This window comes from Phalangium opilio, unplaced genomic scaffold (assembly GCF_054372755.1).
Source record: "Phalangium opilio isolate 3A_F unplaced genomic scaffold, DU_Popi_V2 ptg000039l_1, whole genome shotgun sequence".
In the NCBI taxonomy this organism is placed as follows: domain Eukaryota; kingdom Metazoa; phylum Arthropoda; class Arachnida; order Opiliones; family Phalangiidae; genus Phalangium; species Phalangium opilio.
The window spans coordinates 92,873-111,426 of record NW_028324162.1 but is presented as its reverse complement, the minus strand read 5'-3'; the positions used below and the strand labels follow the sequence as shown (position 1 = coordinate 111,426).

Sequence of the window (18,554 nt, the reverse complement as noted above, 5' to 3'; positions counted from 1 at the left end):
GACTGGTAATTAAGATTGAGTACCGACGACTGGTAATTAAGCTAGATTACCGTCGACTGGTAATTAAGCTAGATTAACGACGACTGGTAATTAAGCTAGATTACCGTCGACTGGTAATTAAGCTAGATTACCGACGACTGGTAACTAAGCTAGATTACCGCTGACTGGTAATTAAGCTAGATCAGAGTCGACAGGTAATTAAGCTAGATTAGAGTCGACTGGTAATTAAGCTAGATAACCGTCGACTGGTAATTAAGCTAGATAACCGTCGACTGGTAATTAAGCTAGATAACAGTCGACTGGTAATTAATCTAGATTACCGTCGACTAGTAATTAAGCCGGATTACCGACAACTGGCAATTAAGCCGGATTACCGACGACTGGTAATTAAGATTGAGTACCGACGACTGGTAATTAAGATTGAGTACCGACGACTGGTAATTAAGCTAGATTACCGTCGACTGGTAATAAAGCTAGATTAACGACGACTGGTAATTAAGCTAGATTACCGTCGACTGGTAATTAAGCTAGATTACCGACGACTGGTAATAAAGCCGGATTACCGACGACTGGTAATTAAGCCGGATTACCGTCGACTGGTAATTAAGCCGGATTACCGACGACTGGTAATTAAGCTTGATTACCGACGACTGGTAATTAAGCTTGATTACCGACGACAGGTAATTAAGTTAGACAACCGACGACTGGTAATTAAGCTAGATTACCGACCGCTGGTAATTTAGCCGGATTACCGGCGGCTGGTAATTTATCCGGAGTACCAATGGCTGGTAATTTAGCCGAATTACCGACGGCTGGAAATTCAGCCGAATTACCGACGGCTGGAAATTCAGCCGGATTACCGACGGCTGGAAATTAAGCTAGATTACCGACGACTAGTAATTAAGCTAGATTACCGACGACTAGTAATTAAGCTAGATTACCGACGACTGGTAGTTAAGCTAGATTACCGACGACTGGTAGTTAAGCTAGATTACCGACGGCAGGTAATTAAGCTAGATTACCGACGGCAGGTAATTAAGCTAGATTATCGACGGCAGGTAATTAAGCTAGATTACCGACGGTAGGTAATTAAGCTAGATTACCGACGGCAGGTAATTAAGCTAGATTACCGACGGCCGGTAATTAAGATAGATTACCGACGGCAGGTAATTAAGCTAGATTACCGACGGCAGGTAATTAAGCTACATTACCGACGGCAGGTAATTAAGCTAGATTACCGACGGCAGGTAATTAAGCTAGATTACCGACGGCAGATAATTAATATAGATTACCGACGGCAGATAATTAAGCCGGATTAACGACGGCTGGTAATAAAGCTTTTTCTCTCCTGTGTTTTCTAAACAATTCTAGTTGATATGAAGACTGAAGTAACAAATATTAATAAAAACTGTCATTGTAGACAAAGACCGGAAAGTGTGAAAGATAAGTTTAGAAAATTAACTGCCTGAAGAAACAGATATTCAAATTTTCACTTTTGAAGACATGATTATAAAACATCAATTATTTTAAAAAATTCTTATCTTACTTTTTTTCACCAAAATTTCATTTTCCCAAAATATTTCTCAACAATATTTACCCATGTATTTTGTTCTCAATTATAGTTGAAGAAAAAATGGCACCTAGAAGAATTTAAGGGATACTAGCTTGATACTAGGTTTTACTTTCGACTAACATTTGCTATAAGGATATTCAAATACTTGGATATCTGAAATGATTTCTCTTGAAGAGTTTTAATTTTTTAATTTTAAAATTGGAAATATTGCGTAGCGGAAAGTAACATAGGCCTTTCCATTGCGATTTAGTTATTTATGTCGAAAAGATCAGTAGATTGATCGTGATCTTTGAGAGCTATACAGCACGTTAAACATTACAATTGAAGAATACCTGAGTTAAGTTTTCATACGGTTTTTTCTTATCAGCTCTAAACGATTTTCTGTCCATTTAATACTTTTTATAGGGCCGAATTCTCTACCTAATTGTAAATTTTTGATAGAAAATAAATGTAACGCGTACTATTTTTAAAATGATGCGCATGTTTCTTGTTAAAATATTGTTCTGAAGTAATTTTGGTGAAAAAAGTAAGATAATAATTTTTTAAAATAATTGATGTTTTATAATCATGTCTTCAAAAGTGAAAATTTGAAAATCTGTTTCTTCAGGCAGTTAATTTTCTAAACTTATCTTTCACACTTTCTGGTCTTTGTTTACAATGGCAGTTTTTATAAATATTAGGATTTAGGTTTAATGCCTGAGTTATCTTGTATTAAAAGGTTTCGAGTATCTTACCCTTCATTATGCACGAAGTGGCTCGCCGCGATAAATCGGTCGAATTTCCATCCAGGGAGAAAAAACACTTCGTATGTGAAACTCACTCTAACAAAAGCGATTATCAGATCTCGTCCAAGCTCAAAACGCAATATTTCAGGAAATATTAAGTTACCCTATATAAGAATATGATTCTTATATAGGAGGTAGTGATGCACCATTTCTGTTAAAGCGCGCATATTCCAAATAACACAGAAATCAGTAGATAAACAGGGTCATTTATGTTAAATGATGAGCGGCTAAATGTGCGCATGTTTTTGTTATTATGAAGTTTTAATTTAACAACTGAATAAATTTCCCCCTTCTCCAAAATTTTACTGAATTGGATATGTTTTTACCCCTTAATATTGCTACCTATTCCGAATTATTATTATTGTTAAAATAGCACAGTGCACAGGCCTTGATAGATAAAAGAGGCAACGGTCGAGCTGCAAATTCACGATCACCATTGAAAATGGTAAGACGTTTCGCCGCGGTGAAGGCTGCGGTTACGTGAGGTAGAAGCCAAGGAAATTTTGGAAAAACTTTACTTTAGCTCGCGCATTCAAAATAAAGTTTTTTCAATAAATATCATTTCTTGGAGGTTAATTATATGATAATTAATTACATTTAAGTCGCGAACACTATTTTAATAAATATTTTCACGACCATAAAAACCCGACCAGTTCCTTCTTCCTAGCCACGAAATACCATAAAATATCTAAAACTATAACCTAACCTAACCTTTAATCGTTGAATATGAAGGGTAAAATATAGAAAAACATGGAAAATATACATTTTAATTAATTTCCGCACCTTAATTTTAACTAATTATCCTATAATTAACCTTGAATAAACGATATTTATTGAAAAAACTGAATTTTGAATGCGCGAGCTAAAGTAAAGTTTAGCCGCTACATTTTCTAAATAATTGCTAATTAGCTTGTTTATAGCCACTTTTAGCCACTCGTTTAAATTTGTCAAGAGCTGTAATTGAAAGTTAGTTCAAGTAAACAATTTAATATTAATATCTCGTGATTTTCAGTTATTTTTAAACTTCGGCGTATAAAAAGACTTTACAACACTTAATTTTGTTGCCGAGTTTAAAAATACTTGGGAAGTAATGACTTTAAATTAAAAAAAAATAATTTTTCCTTTATTGATTTAGGCTTAGCAAAATGGAGCAAAAGTTCAGTATCCAAGGGTGCAGTGTCACCATCAATATTTATGTAGGAGGAGGGGGACGTGGTGGTAGACGGCATAGAGACTATAAACTGAAAGGAGTGGCAGGTCCCCCGCTCTACAAGCGCAAATAATGATGTTGCTCTAAAATTGGTACATGAGAGCTTCCGGCCCGTTTAATTTTGCATAGCGGAAGTTGCCCTGTACCAGGAAAAAGGGCAACAAGTTGAGGCATTCCTTCCACTCCTCTACTTCCATTCTCTTTGTGGACGGCGAGGTGGAAGGGGCGGTGGAAGGGGAGGTGGTACGGGGGAAAAGCGCCCAGAAGTTAAAATTTGTTAGCATTGTAGAAAGGCAGGGCATTTTGAAGTTTTATTTTTTAAAAAAGTGGTGAAAAAAAAGAAAAAAATCAGGAAAAGGTACAGGAGGGCCCGAGCGGCGAAGATGAGAAAGCAAACCCATTTTACCCTCATGTTAACTGATAACCACACCAGTATACAAAGTTTCATACTCCTTGTTAAAGCCCTATTAAAACCAAGAGATAGGAATTATGTTCCTATCTCTATGATCAAAACCGGTTTCCCCCTATTTAAACCTAATTAAAAAAATTAAACAATGTAACATAAAAATTCTTTATTGTTTTGCACCAAAAACAACCCTAATTTTTGCTCTGGAAGCGCTGTTGTACCAGACACTCCTGGTTAGTCGCTGTCAAAGGCTATGTTGGTGGGTACTCTAATAAGCTTGAAGCTTGAACCATGGTGACGTCAAAATGGGATACAGTACAAGCGCCTCATATATCTATAAGTATCATCATAAGTTTATAAGATGTGTTTCATAAGTATGACACTACCTATACTTCGTAACACTAGAGACTTACTGAGAGCTAGTTCAAGAACGACGGGAGAATTGACTACACGCGTTATTTCAGTCCATTTTCCTATTTTTGACAGCGCCTCACCAGAGAATCTTAGACGTTTCACCTACGTTATTATATCTCTCTTTTTTTGAAGTAAAAATTTACGAATTATTAAAGCAGTATTCCAAGCATAGAGAATATGTATATGGTAAAGCAGATGACATTTTACATCCAATAAGAATGTGCCTTGGACACGTGAAATCAGTTAGCGGGGAAAAAACAGGAAATTAAGTGTATATTACCAAAAGTTTATTGACATTACTTTGGGAGAAATATAACCTTTATGTGTTTGAAACAGGCCAGTTGTCTACCCCTCAACTGTTAACCCTATATTCTTATTAATAGAAACTGTCTTTGCAGACAAAGACTAGAAAAAATAAGGGATAAGTTTAAAAATTAATTGCCTGAAGTAACAGATATTAAAATGTTGACTTTCGAAGAGATGATTTTAAACATTTAAAATTCTTATCTTATATTAAATATATAAATATCGTAGGCGTTGATAGGGGCCAAGTTCTTTGATAGGGGCGCTGTAATGTTTTCAACATGGCCGTTTCAACGGGGTATATAATGTGTTTATCGATACAGCGCAATTGAAGAATTAAGAATTTTAAATGTTGACAAGTTTAAGGTACCATTATTTGAAATTTATATATACGCGTATTACAACGAAGGGATTGAAAACGATGTCAAATAGAAGGAGAACAGATACATAAGTGCAAACACGTCGTATTATGTGGCAGTGGCTGCAAGTTTGTATGCCACTTAGTGGCATACAAACTTGTAGAGAAGACCAAGGCTTGAAAATCGTAAAGCTTTACTTAAAATGTTTAATAAATAATAATAACTAGTTATCTAAAATAAATTTAAAAATAACGTTTTTTTCAATTGCACAAGAAATTTGTTTTTAATTTATTTAAAGGTTACGTCGGCGCCGTTTATTACCGATCTGGAACGCTAGATGGCGCCAGGAGAAGACAGTGTTGTATAGGATGTCCAAAAAAGTCCATACCCCACGATTGGCTGAATTATATGACGTCATACAAAGACCCTATTCTGGACTGTCCAATACAATATCAATCATGGCTTGCTAGAACCCGCGCGTAGGGCGTCCGTTTAGGGTATATTGTCGCGTCTTTTTCTTTCAGGATTCGGTTTCATCCGGTTTTCGCAACGGTTTTCTAAGTTTGAAATTCATTCTAACTTTGCTGTCGTAGAGAGCTGTACTAGACTAGTTCGTTACGATTTGAATATAAAGTTGACACGAATTTGTTGCTGTTTTTATAATTTTTTGTTACATTTATTATAATTTTCATAACATAATTTAAGAATTAATAGTACTAGTAACTGAAATATTAGAAAATATTTTGTAGTTTAGGAAAATATCACAGTGAGTGAAACGTTTGTTTTGACCAAGGCTTAGGAAACTTTCAAATTTTGGCTTTGGAAATTCATTTATAAGTAAAGATACTATGGCGACTAAAGGTAAAAAATTTAACTAAACCAATTACTGTCTGACAAATTAGAAATCCATTATGTTTTGCAGAACCTATCCATAGAATTAAGCTTAGTAAAGCAGTTTTTGAAAGATGGACAACGGAGAAGAATCGGTGGGGTTTGGGAATAGGATCACAAAATGATAAATTTGTGACATTCCTGCTTGACAAACTGCAGTAAGTTTTTGAGGCCCCCAACCCTCTTTTTCACAGTAATTATTATGCTGTTGGCTAATATATATTTATATGTTTATTGAAAACAAGCCAGGGGGAAATGTGTCATAAATGGACCCAAAGTGTGTTTGATACCACTGAGAAAATTACTCAAACTGACCCCATTACCACATTTGAGATGATGACATCTCCAGGGTTTCCTCCTCAAAAACATTATCGGCGTGTGACACCAAAAGGTAGATATTCAATGCTTTATTCACCTAACTAAGCCCGGGAGTTTATTTTTTCTTTTATTTGCAGATAAACCAGAGACTCCTACCTATAAGAGGCTAGGTTTGGCTATGGAGTCACCATTGGCTAATACGCCTGTTAAAAGAACTCCAACAAAACGGGCAAAACGTACCTTATTTGAAGTGGAAATGGAAGAGGAGGAAGAGCTTGAAAAGTAAACATGCCCTTTTCATTTGTGTTAAACTTAAAACAATCCTACAGTCTTGGTTCTTTCTAATTTGGGCAACCTTAATTCAGGGAGGAAGATGGAGATGAAATGGAAAGAGACGCTGATGAAGTAGAGCAGGAGGCATTGGGAGACGAACTTGAAAATCTAGAGTAATATTTTTTGGAATATGTTTAATTAATTTGTTAGAAATTTTCCTAAATCTCCGCAAACACTTATAGTAATGAAGGAGAATGTGATGATCTCAATTTTGAAAATGATTTTACGGAAGATGACGATAAAGATGCTGATTATGAAGAATTAATAATTGAGTACAATGAAGTAAGTTCTCCCACTTTAATTCTTCAATCTTCTTATAATTTCAAATTAATACTTATATGTTACTCTTTTTAGCCTGTGCCGCAAAAACCTAAACATCTAACGGCTGAAGAAATAATAAGGGAACCTATGTGTTTTGTGTTTACTCCTTTTCTGACATCTCTTGTTCAAAAAGCTTTTGGAACAAAGTGCCAATATTGCAAATCAGCCATCACCTACAAAGTTCATAGGCGAGCTACCGCCTTCATTTATACGTGGAATTGTTGCGAAGGATCAGGTGGAAAACATGCAAAGGTAATTAGTAGATTTCCATTGTTTTCTTTCAACCACAAATGCCTAAGGTATATCTCAACACTTATAGGGCAAATGGGAAAGCCAACCCAATTTTCACGGTCTCTATGCTGGAAATTTATCACTTGCAAGTTCAATAGTTCTCTCTGGTAACCAGTATGGAAAAGTGGCGTTATTTATGCAACATTCCAATGTACATTTTTTTGGAAAAGACACCTTTTTCAGGTAATTCACTCTTTTTCTTTATGGTGCTGGGCCCCATTCTGTAACGTCCATTCAGAGAAGCTACTCTGTTAGAGCCCTATCCTATTATAAGGAGAGAAATACTCTATAGAGTACTTTTCATCATGCCTACAAACATATCCCTAGTAAAGATTCTGCCCAAAAACTATTCTTCCCTTTTTTTTAATATGATCTACATCCTGTCACAGCCCTCCTCCTCTTTTGCTGTTTATAGTTTTGAAGAGAATTACAAAATAAGCGTCCTTCAAGATAGAAATTCAATTTCCTTTTATAGTTTTTTACAAATTTTTAAAAACAATGGCTTACCCCACACCTGCGTTTACGATTTTCTAGTGGTACCGCAGGGTTTGTACACGACCTGGAAAAGTCTAGGAAATTAGAAGTAGTAATGGATAGGCGGGTACACTAGCCATACAGTCTCTAGGTAACGAAGCTTTGCGCGTGCTGACAAGAGACAAAAACTTGAGGATCTTCGGGATTTAAAATAAGCGCGAGTTTTTTAGCACGAGTGCACGGACCTCTAGGCCTTAGTTTCAAATACGTGTAATAGGCTGTAGGCAATTTCACACTTATTTGAAACTAGGGCCTAGAGTGCACTGGAGCTAAAAAAACTGGCGGATATTTTAGATCCTGAAGTTTTTGTCTCTTGACAGCACGTACAAAGCTGCGTCACATACAGACGTGGGTTTGCGCGTGCTGACAACCGATGTTGTAACAGAGTATATACAGAATAGGGTCTTTGCGCCTGACGTCAAGTTACCTTCCCCCTTTCCTCTCCCCTTGCCGGCTGCCCGCTCTGGCCACGTTAGGACGCCATGTTGACATCCCCTGAAAACCGGTTTTCGCCCCCTATTTCTTCTCCCTTTTTACTCTCGCGGAAACACCCTATAAGCTGCCGTCGAAGATAGGGAGTTGCCTATCCTGTAGAGTGAAAACAAATTTCCTCACGCGCATTCTTTATCCATGGTAATAGTTTCAAAAAGAGGGCTAAAAAAATTGGGAATTTAATTTTTGTTAAAAGGAGTCTTTTCATGAACTCCTTCGGTGGAAAGGTAAGAACACCCTTAATCTCTACCCCCCCCGCAAAATATTCTCTTCGCGGGAGGGATGAACACCCTTCGGCCACGCTTTCCTCCCCCAGCAACATAGGGATTTTATTTAAAGGCCAATATCAAAAAGGGACCGGCAGACTAAGCCCCCCCCCATCATTTTTTGACAGCCACGCTTTTGATGGAATCTGATGGGGTAGAACTACAATATTTTTGGTCTCAGGCTCTAAATCCAGTGACACACTGAGACATTTCGTGAATTTCAAGTTCGTCCGCCAAACACCAATGTATCACTTGTGTGTAAAATGCATATGCTTTTTGGCTTGAAAGGCTAAATTTTCAGTCTGCAACTGGCTTTAGGAATTTAAAGCGTATATTTATTTAGAATATATTAATTTATGTGATTAAAAAAGCCTAATTTTAATGAAATAGTATAATTTTAATTGCAATTAGGCTTTTTTAATCATATAAATATAAATTAATATATTCTAAATATACGCTTTAAATTCCTAAAGCCAGTTGCAGACTGAAAATTTAGCCTTTCAAGCCAAAAAGCATATGCATTTTACACACAAGTGATACATTGGTGTTTGGCGGACGAACTTGAAATTCACGAAATGTCTCAGTGTGTCACTGGATTTAGAGCCTGAGACCAAAAATATTGTAGTTCTACCCCATCAGATTCCATCAAAAGCGTGGCTGTCAAAAAATGATGGGGGGGGGGGGCTTAGTCTGCCGGTCCCTTTTTGATATTGGCCTTTAAATAAAATCCCTATGTTGCTGGGGGAGGAAAGCGTGGCCGAAGGGTGTTCATCCCTCCCGCGAAGAGAATATTTTGCGGGGGGGGGGGGTAGAGATTAAGGGTGTTCTTACCTTTCCACCGAAGGAGTTCATGAAAAGACTCCTTTTAACAAAAATTAAATTCCCAATTTTTTTAGCCCTCTTTTTGAAACTATTACCATGGATAAAGAATGCGCGTGAGGAAATTTGTTTTCACTCTACAGGATAGGCAACTCCCTATCTCCGACGGCAGCTTATAGGGTGTTTCCGCGAGAGTAAAAAGGGAGAAGAAATAGGGGGCGAAAACCGGTTTTCAGGGGATGTCAACATGGCGTCCTAACGTGGCCAGAGCGGGCAGCCGGCAAGGGGAGAGGAAAGGGGGAAGGTAACTTGACGTCAGGCGCAAAGACCCTATTCTGTATATACTCTGTTACAACATCGGTTGTCAGCACGCGCAAACCCACGTCTGTATGTGACGCAGCTTTGTACGTGCTGTCAAGAGACAAAAACTTCAGGATCTAAAATATCCGCCAGTTTTTTTAGCTCCAGTGCACTCTAGGCCCTAGTTTCAAATAAGTGTGAAATTGCCTACAGCCTATTACACGTATTTGAAACTAAGGCCTAGAGGTCCGTGCACTCGTGCTAAAAAAACTCGCGCTTATTTTAAATCCCGAAGATCCTCAAGTTTTTTGTCTATTGTCAGCACGCATAAATCTAGGTTGCATAGAGACCTAGCTTTACGCGTGCTGACAACCGATGTTGTAACAGAGTATATACAGAATAAGATGCCGTCCGAGATAGGGTGTTGCCTATCCTATAGCGTGAAAACAAATTTCCTCAAGCGCATGCTATTACTACCGTGAATTGATAGAAGGCCGGAGACCAAGGAGACTGTATAATAGGCGATTTAAAAAATGACGTTTCACATGGGGCGCGCGCAGAAACGCGGGAGGGAAAAATGCCATCCATCTCCGCTTTTCTCCCCCATTACATCGTTTGTACAGGGAACTTTTTAAAAAGGCCTAATATATATCCTCCTTGCTGAAAGCTCTCTCTCCCAATAAACATGTTTTTCCCCTACCAACCTCCCTCCCTCCCCCCTCCCCAAAGACCCTTCGCTCGGGAGAGAGGAAAGGGGAAGTAGTTTCTATCAATTCACTATGCCTCTGCATTCAAAAAGCCCGCGAAATTTAAACTACATTTCTTTCCTCTCTCTCTCTCCTCTCCGGGCGAGACGCCCGTCTCCCTCCTCCCCCTCTCACTATATACCAGGCACGGCAGGCAGGCAGCCAGGCAGTTCTCTCTCTACGTCGCGCTTTCAATTCGTTTCTCGGAGAGACCAAATTCTCCGTGAGCCCCCCATTCAAAAACGTTACCAGGGCTAGTGGCTCTCTAAGAGCGTGGCGCACATGCGCAATCGGCGCAACCGAGAGAGAAAAAAGTCAGAGAAGTTTGTTTACATTATTACGCGGCCGAGGCTTGAGTTTTACGGTGTCGTGTCGGACTGTCACTGTCTCGGTGATACTCCGATACTCGAGCCGCTTCGCGAATCGTGCGTGCCTACAGTGCTTCGGCGACGGGTTTTTCTCCGAGCTTCTCTCTCTCCGTATCGTGTACGCGTCTGGTAAAATAAATCAGGGGTGGGGGGGGGGGTCTTGTGGCGTGGGCGTCGGGTTTTAAAAAATTCCGAAAAAATATAAAAGAAAATGAAATTTGTATTTGTAAGGACGCTTACTTTGTCATTCTCTTCAAAACTATAAAAACGGTACAACTTTATGAATTCCGAACTACCCAGCAGCGGTTCCCACGGATGGGCCATGCCATTACAAAAGCTGGGGGAGTAGAAAATGAAGTGATTTTTTATCGATTCTTCTACTAATTATAAGACCAGTCTGTATGGTGTAACATTCGGGAAATACTCCAGAGTGATTTTAAAGTTGAAATTAGGTTCAGATTTTAATAATAATTTTAATTAAGGACGTCCGACCAATCGCGCAACGCCCTGCCTTTTTGTTAACCAAATCCTCGTGTCACGCGCCATGTCTCGCGCCAGGATTGTCACGTCGCGCACAAATTTTATCAAATCTCGTGATAAATTTCATTCGACACGGAACGTGTCACGAGAATTTTGTTAACAGAAAGGCAGGGCGTCCTTATTTAAAATTATCCTTAAAATCTGAACCTAATTTTAATTTTAAAATTTTTATGATGTATTTCCTAAATGTTTCACTATGCAGACTGGTCTTATAATTTGTTCAAGATTCAATAAAAAAATCACTTGATTTTCTACTTCACCCGCCCTTTTTAAGTGGCGTGCACTTGATAGCGCTAACATCCTTACATACAGGGTGTTTGTGAAAGGTCCATCAATAATGAAAGGGCGTATTTATTGGGCCATTTTGAGTCGAAAATGTTCTATGACATTTTTCCGTTCGGGCCACTGTTTTCAAGTTATGATTGGAGTAATTTACGGATGACCCCTTAAATTTAATTAAGAAATTGAAAGACAGCGCTAATTTAATGAAGGGGTCATCCCTAAAATATTCAAATCATAACTCGAAAACCGTGGCTCGGACGGCAAAATGTCATAGAACATTTTCGACTCAAAATGGCCCAATAAATACGCCCTTTCATTATTGATGGACTTTTCACAAACACCCTGTATAATACCTTTGAACACGAAATCTGATAGTGATTAGCCCTCGATATAATTATAGTGAGGCTTATCAGCTCCTCTTGTTGGTTGCCCCAAGTTTTTATTGTTGTGCTAAAAGCATTCACTTAGTTATTTTGTATACGAGAAGCTATGGGAAACCTTTTTCTTTTAGAAGGACAGGATGGTTGCAATTTAGGGGGGGGGGTTACAAAGTCAGGACACCAATAAACTTATTGACTCAAGGGACAGACAAGGACATTGGTTAAAGAATTTTTAGCTTTCCGATGCTTTTGAAATGAAAGCAATGTCTTTTTACTGTTTTCCTACTACAAATTTGTCATAGCGTTGGTGTTGGGTAAAAAACTGAAGTACAGTCAAAACAAAACTGGAGACTTCAGTTACGGTTTTACTATCCATTAAAAGCACTCAAAACCTTTTAAAACCCATGATTATTAAAATTATATTAAAAATCTAATGATATTACTAACTTCGAAGACATAACACTGAAAAGAAAATCCTACAACGAAAGCTTACGATGAGAGAGAGAGAGAGGGAAAACGAAAGCGTGCGGGGGGGGGGAGTGAGATCGCTAGCGTACGCGATGGCGATACGAAGAGAGAGGGAACCCCAGATCGGAGGGAAACGAAGCTCCGCTGCCTGCCTGGTATATTAGTGAGAGGGGGAAGGAGGAGAGTGTGGGAATCCCGCTCGGAGAGGAGAGAGAGAGGAAAGAAAGTTAGTTTCAATCTCGCGGGCTTTTTTGAGTGAAAGAAACAAGTTGATAATTTTCGTACACTACTGCACTTTGTGCGCGTGATACATCAGAGATTATGCTGGATGGTTAGGTTACGTTTCGTAAAATAGAGGGGACGGTTTACGGTCATAGTGATTTCTGGTTTAGGGGATCCAGGATTTTGTTTTAGATACATTATTTGATTCGTATGGTTTTTAAAAATTATTCTTTAGTGGGGTGCACAATTTAGTGTCATTAATATTATTTGAAATGTGACGTTATTAGAAATTAAGGGCATACACGATTGTGTTTCAGACATATTTTTAGTTGTACGATTTATTGGAGATCAACTATACGGGGGGTCACGTGAGGCGTGTAAAATTAGTATTAAGGCCCAGCCCTTGGGCCATCTTGTTGTATGCATATACATGTATAGAAAGCCTTCTCTCACTGAGGGATGATTCGATACGGTGGGGTTCCTTTCTAAATTACATAGACATCAGGTTCACGTTCAATAGACCCGTAAGTTGATGGATTTATTTTTTTTTTGGCAAAGAAAAACTGAAATTGGTTACTGCGAGGGTTTATTTCTGATTGTGTTGATTTTATACGATTTACGTAAAGAGAAAAAATGTAAACTAAACTAGAAATGGCACCTTATAGTGTCGTGGTCACTGTATTTTGGTGTATTGAATTAGGCATGGATTTCTCAAGTTTATGTGGCACTTTTCGTAACTGTATAGTGTATGCGAGCCAATGTATAGACGGTGTATCCCTCCCTCTAAGCGCGCTTTTGTAAGAGGGGATACAGTACGTGCCTGGTAGGGGGATGACACTGAGCTAAGAGATAGAAGAGTATGACGTTTGCATACGTAGAACTGACATTACTCTATGAGTAATGCCACTAAGTATGCAATCGTCACACCCTTTTATCTCTTAGCTCAGTGTAATCCCCCTACTGGGCGCGCAAAGTAGTCCCTGATACAAGAGCGCGACCAGAGGGAGGGATACACCGTCTACACCCCCTCTACCAGTAGTCCGTTACTAGTCTATAGCCTTAGATCGTTGTTGGGTGATGTACAACCTTAGCACATTGGAAGCACACGGACTAATGCAAAATGATTTTTGCCTTGTTTGAGAATAATAAAATAAAGGGGGCTAGATAAAATTCATCCCCTCTCACCTTTAGAGAAAACGATATATAGACATGGAGACTGGGGAGTTCTCGCTAGCGAGCATATATCATTATTATTAAATTGGGCATGAAATTGTTTTTCACCATCAGCTATCAGCTTCATTTTTTGAAGCCAGCTGTTGATGTTTTCTGGGAGAGGACGCAAAAAGAAACTTTCGAAGAATTGTCGGGAAAAGAACTTGTAGTAGCTGGAGATGGAAGGATGGACAGTCCAGGGCATTCCGCCATGTTTTGCACTTACACTTTGGCAGATACTGAATCAAAGAAAATCTTAACTATATCCAACAAAGACGTTCGACACGCTGAAGGGAAAAGCCCGAACATGGAGCTCCTTGCTTTCAAAGGTGCTTCCAAAGAGGTTCTGGAGCTTGGCGCCCAACACAATGTCAAAGTGCTGGAAGTCGTCACAGATGCTCATTCTTCAATTTCAGCTGAGCTAAGTTAGTTTGAAGCACGACATTAACATTTGGCGATTTTAGAATGCATGGTATATTTATGAAAAAAAATTCGTAGGGAAGGAGGATTCTTGTTTGCCAGGTGTAAAACACTCGTGGGACACGTGGCATGGTGGCAAAATAATTTTAAAGAGATTGAACGAAGTAAATATGATTCCATTTTTAAATCTCTTGTCACACCCTTTATCAAGTGAATGAAACAGAACTTGTTTCATGTAGATTGGACTGAAATCTAAAGAACATAGAGATTTATGTCACTGGGCTCCTCTACTACGTAATCATTTCTGGTGGTGCTCCAAAAATTGTCAAGGACAGGTCTTCACTATGAAGGTATTGTGCTATGATTACCTTGAATGAATCTTGAAGAACAGGTGGTCAATTGAAATCCAAATATTTATAGAGTTTGTGGTTGACTTGTCTCCACCATGTTATCAACGAGCATGAGTGGCACTTGGAGATAGGCATGTTCAATCATTGCGACCATGAACCTTTAACTGAAGAGCAGCTGGAAAAACACCCCTGGTTACAAGCCAACTCTCCCACTTTCTTAAAATTAAGAAGCGAAGTTATGAGGAAGTACCTCTTGAAAAATATGGGATACTTCACAAACTTTAGGTATGCGTGAGTACCTAGGGACTAACTGTACCACCATTCACGCGCAAATCTTGTTTGTTACAGGCACACAGGCTTTCTCGAAAGTTACCACAGTCTAATTCTAATGTATGCCCCAAAAAGAATCGCTTTTGGGTATGTCTAACTTTGTTTCCATCGTTTACCATGTTGACATAGTAATTTTTGTCTGTGATGTAGCTACTGGGGCTACCAAATAAGGATTAAATTAGCCGCCATAGACCACAACAAGCACTGTGGAAGGCCTCGGGCTTGTAGACAAGATGGACAGCCAAAGTAAAATTTCATTAATATACTTATTATAGCCTATGTGTTTGTGAAATAAGCATAACGGTCATAAATGTGTGGATTCCAGAGATACACGTGCCTACAGTAAACGAACGAAGGCGTGGTACATTGTGCCAATATATGAGAAGAAAAAATATTCTTATATTCCGGAATTAATGCGGATCATTTTTGAACAGAGGGAAAACTTCAAGGTGAAAATAAAATCTGTTCTTTTTCAGCTATAAATTTATTATGATTTCTAGGGGTCATTGAAACAAAAAGTACCACTGGATGCTGATCACCCGTTAAGGATTGCCAAAACCAGAGGAATGGTAGAAGCCCCTTCAAAGGAGGAATTAAGAGAGAAGCAGATATCTCGATTTTAAATAATAACTAAATTTCTTGGGAAATGACCGCAGAGCGACCCCCCACCACCCTAATCACTAGTAAGTCATAGGAAGGGAAATTTGTGGTCATCGTGCACTGTCAGTCCTTGAAGGGAAATGAAATCACTTTTCTAATGTCAAAAATAAACTTCAGCAATCCACGAAATAATAGGTTTCGACAGTTGGAATGCTGAGGAATCGACGCTTATTTGGCTTGGGATCCTAGACATAAGAGACCCAACAAAGGCTTGGGATCCTAGACATAAGAGACCCAACAACGGCTTGGGATCCTAGACATAAGAGACCCAACAAAGGCTTGGGATCCTACACATAAGACACCTGACAAATCCATCACCACCCTCTTCTTTGGACCAACGATAGTCGTCCCCATCACCAACGGGTAGGTAAGATGGTGCCTACATGACAGAATCACTGCTCTTTAGTATCAGCTCTGGCTTGATATTGATGGCCTGAAACAGACGAAACAGTTTGTTGATGGTCCTTGCAGGTCTTGAGCTAGGGACCTTGTAATGGATGCAGCGAGATGGCGTCATTTGGCATTGGTGACCTTTCATCCCGCATATACCCGCTTAGTCGGTAAACGTTAGGGGCGGCATGGTTTGGGCTGACTTGGCGGTATACCGGTGTCTCCTTGGTCACTTAGATGGACAACACATCCCCATACGATAAAGGACTTCAACCGTTGAAATAAAAGAGAACCAAAGCACGTAACGTATTATTACTTATTAGACTCTAAACTTGGCCTTAATACATCAGTTCATATTTCTTGTTTTATAACCCTCATACTTTATGACATCGGAGGAGAGGTTCCTCAGTATCACCACCATGAAGGGGCCGGATACCTTCCCGCAATTGGAAGCGCCAGAGGAGTTACCCACATCGGAGGCATCAGCGCGGAAGGACCTACATACCAATGTACCGTTACCATATCTAGATGAGGAATGTACCGAACGCCCTGGAAGCGGAGTCAACGAAGGAAACATGATGCGCCAGTGTCGAACGAGAAGCCTAAATTCCTGTGCCACAAGCAACCAAGAAAGAACCCGAGTCGTTTTGTATCTCAAGCGATACAGGCTCGAGAAGAGACGCTGTAAAGGAGTTTTCCTCCGCGGTCTAACCCGGTTTCTCCTTTCCATTAGTTAGTATGCTGTGGCATAGGGGCTAGCCACCACCCCTCTATGCAATGTAAAGGGACCCACCTGTAAACTAGCCACAGGCTTAGTGTAGAAATCCCTTCATAGACAAAGCCTAGTTATTATTATTAGTCCATCTATATCTATATAAATCAAAGTCCTGACTGACTGACAGACTGATAATCAACGCCCAGCCCAAACCGCTTGCCCTAGAAAGCTGAAACTTTGCAGGAACGTTACTTAAAAGTAGTAGGCGCGTACTAAGAAAGATTTTTCCAATTCGCCGCCATCTTAAAAAATGGCGCCAACAAATGTAAACTCTTCTCCATGCAACAAAGCGTTTCAACCGATTTCACAAATATTTAGTACACTGGCAACCTATAGACGGGCTGAATGGTCTTTCGGGTTCGATTTGTGGCCATCTTTTTAAATGGCGGCCAAAAACTTAAAAACCCTTCTTTATGGAATAATGAATAGTAATAAAAAATGTCCCGACGGGCTAGCGGGCAACGCCGAGTGCCTTTGCTCCTACGGTGTTACAAAAATATTATTTATCTGTCAAATCTAACCATTCTTTGTATCATTTTGATGGAAGTTCTTATTACACGCGAGCGACGCCGCGGGTAACAGCTAGTCAGAACATATATATCAACCAATTTTTAAATTTAAATTAAATACAAAATTTTACTTCCTAATTTTTACCTACTACTATTTTGTTTAATAATTATATATTTGTTATGCCTAATAGGATTATCGATTGTAACATTTTATATTTCTGTATAATTATCATATTTGAATGTGTTTGGGGAACAAGTAACGGACGCCGCCACGAGGCGTCGTTTTCCGTTTGTGACCTTTGATCCCGAATATACGCGCTTAGTCACTTTTCATTTAGGTGCGGCATGGTTTGGGCTTGTTGGCGGTATACGGGTGTCTCTCACTTAGATGGAAAACTGTTGGAATAAAAGAACTAAATGACGTAACGTATTATTTATTTATTAATTAATGGACTCTATAGTAGTAAGATGTTTTCTCTGGCCCGCTAACTAGCTTTAATGTACGGATTGTACGATTTGGTCTGTTACAGCCTTACTGGGCTCAGCAGATGGGATATTAGGCTTAATAGACACCTGCATTAGATATTGATTCTTTCTCTCCTCTTTGCTGCAGCTACAGTGAGGGTGCACAATATGCATTTGGCATCAGTGGTGGGACGTGACTCCTCCCACAATAATAATGACTATAATTAAAGGGTTCCACATCCACAAGTCGCTTGGTACGGATGAAATGACACTACCTAGCTTAAACTGCACTAGGTGAAAGTAGCGCCATTGTCGCGGAGCAAGATTTTTCCAGTGGAAAGTATATGAAAAGGAATTGCTGACCGACTTCAAAATATATTTCCATTGCATATTTTGAGTTTCTATTTTAGAATCAGATACCGCGGTGAACTTCTTGCAAGGTTTTACAATAATAATAATAATATTGGCTTTTTATTGGAACAATCATTAAGGTGGACTCCTAATTTACAATGATGTCCAGAGTTAATTTAATAAATAAAAGTAATGCATAATAACTTAGATTAAAAGTATAGAGCCTGTTTACAGATAATCCCAGCCTCATTGCCTTAATTTCTGTGCCACGTGATTGCTCATGGCATCTTTAAAAAGCATTATTGATGTTATTATTTTGTGGTGATTTTCTAGTTCATTCCAACATTTTATGCCTTGATTTTTACATTCTTGTCTCTAACGCGCGAGTTACAACTTTCAGGGTAGAAGTTATATTTGTCTCCACGTGTTCTTATATTATTATTTCCCTTTGGGAACCAGTTTATTACATAT

At 39.0% G+C, this 18,554-nt stretch overlaps 1 protein-coding gene across 3 annotated transcripts; it reads left to right on the top strand.

Moving 5' to 3' along the window:
* Positions 1–5,428: 5,428 nt before the first annotated feature.
* On the top strand, positions 5,429–17,693 carry LOC149680938 (uncharacterized). 3 transcript variants are annotated; one of them, XM_089834439.1, is made up of 18 exons: positions 5,429–5,911; positions 5,973–6,099; positions 6,187–6,332; positions 6,397–6,541; positions 6,625–6,705; positions 6,775–6,874; positions 6,947–7,165; positions 7,233–7,387; positions 13,909–14,258; positions 14,332–14,417; positions 14,493–14,603; positions 14,674–14,888; positions 14,952–15,020; positions 15,084–15,179; positions 15,259–15,382; positions 15,434–15,616; positions 15,711–15,956; positions 16,065–17,693. In XM_089834439.1, the coding sequence occupies exons 1-16, from the start codon at positions 5,899–5,901 to the stop codon at positions 15,554–15,556; spliced, it is 2,160 nt and encodes a 719-aa protein (XP_089690565.1). In that variant the 5' UTR covers positions 5,429–5,898; the 3' UTR covers positions 15,557–15,616; positions 15,711–15,956; positions 16,065–17,693. The 3 variants fall into 3 exon arrangements, with proteins under 3 accessions (XP_089690565.1, XP_089690566.1, XP_089690567.1); XM_089834440.1 differs by having other exon boundaries at positions 15,711–15,960; XM_089834441.1 differs by having other exon boundaries at positions 15,711–15,960; positions 16,036–17,693.
* The last annotated feature ends 861 nt before the right edge of the window (positions 17,694–18,554 follow it).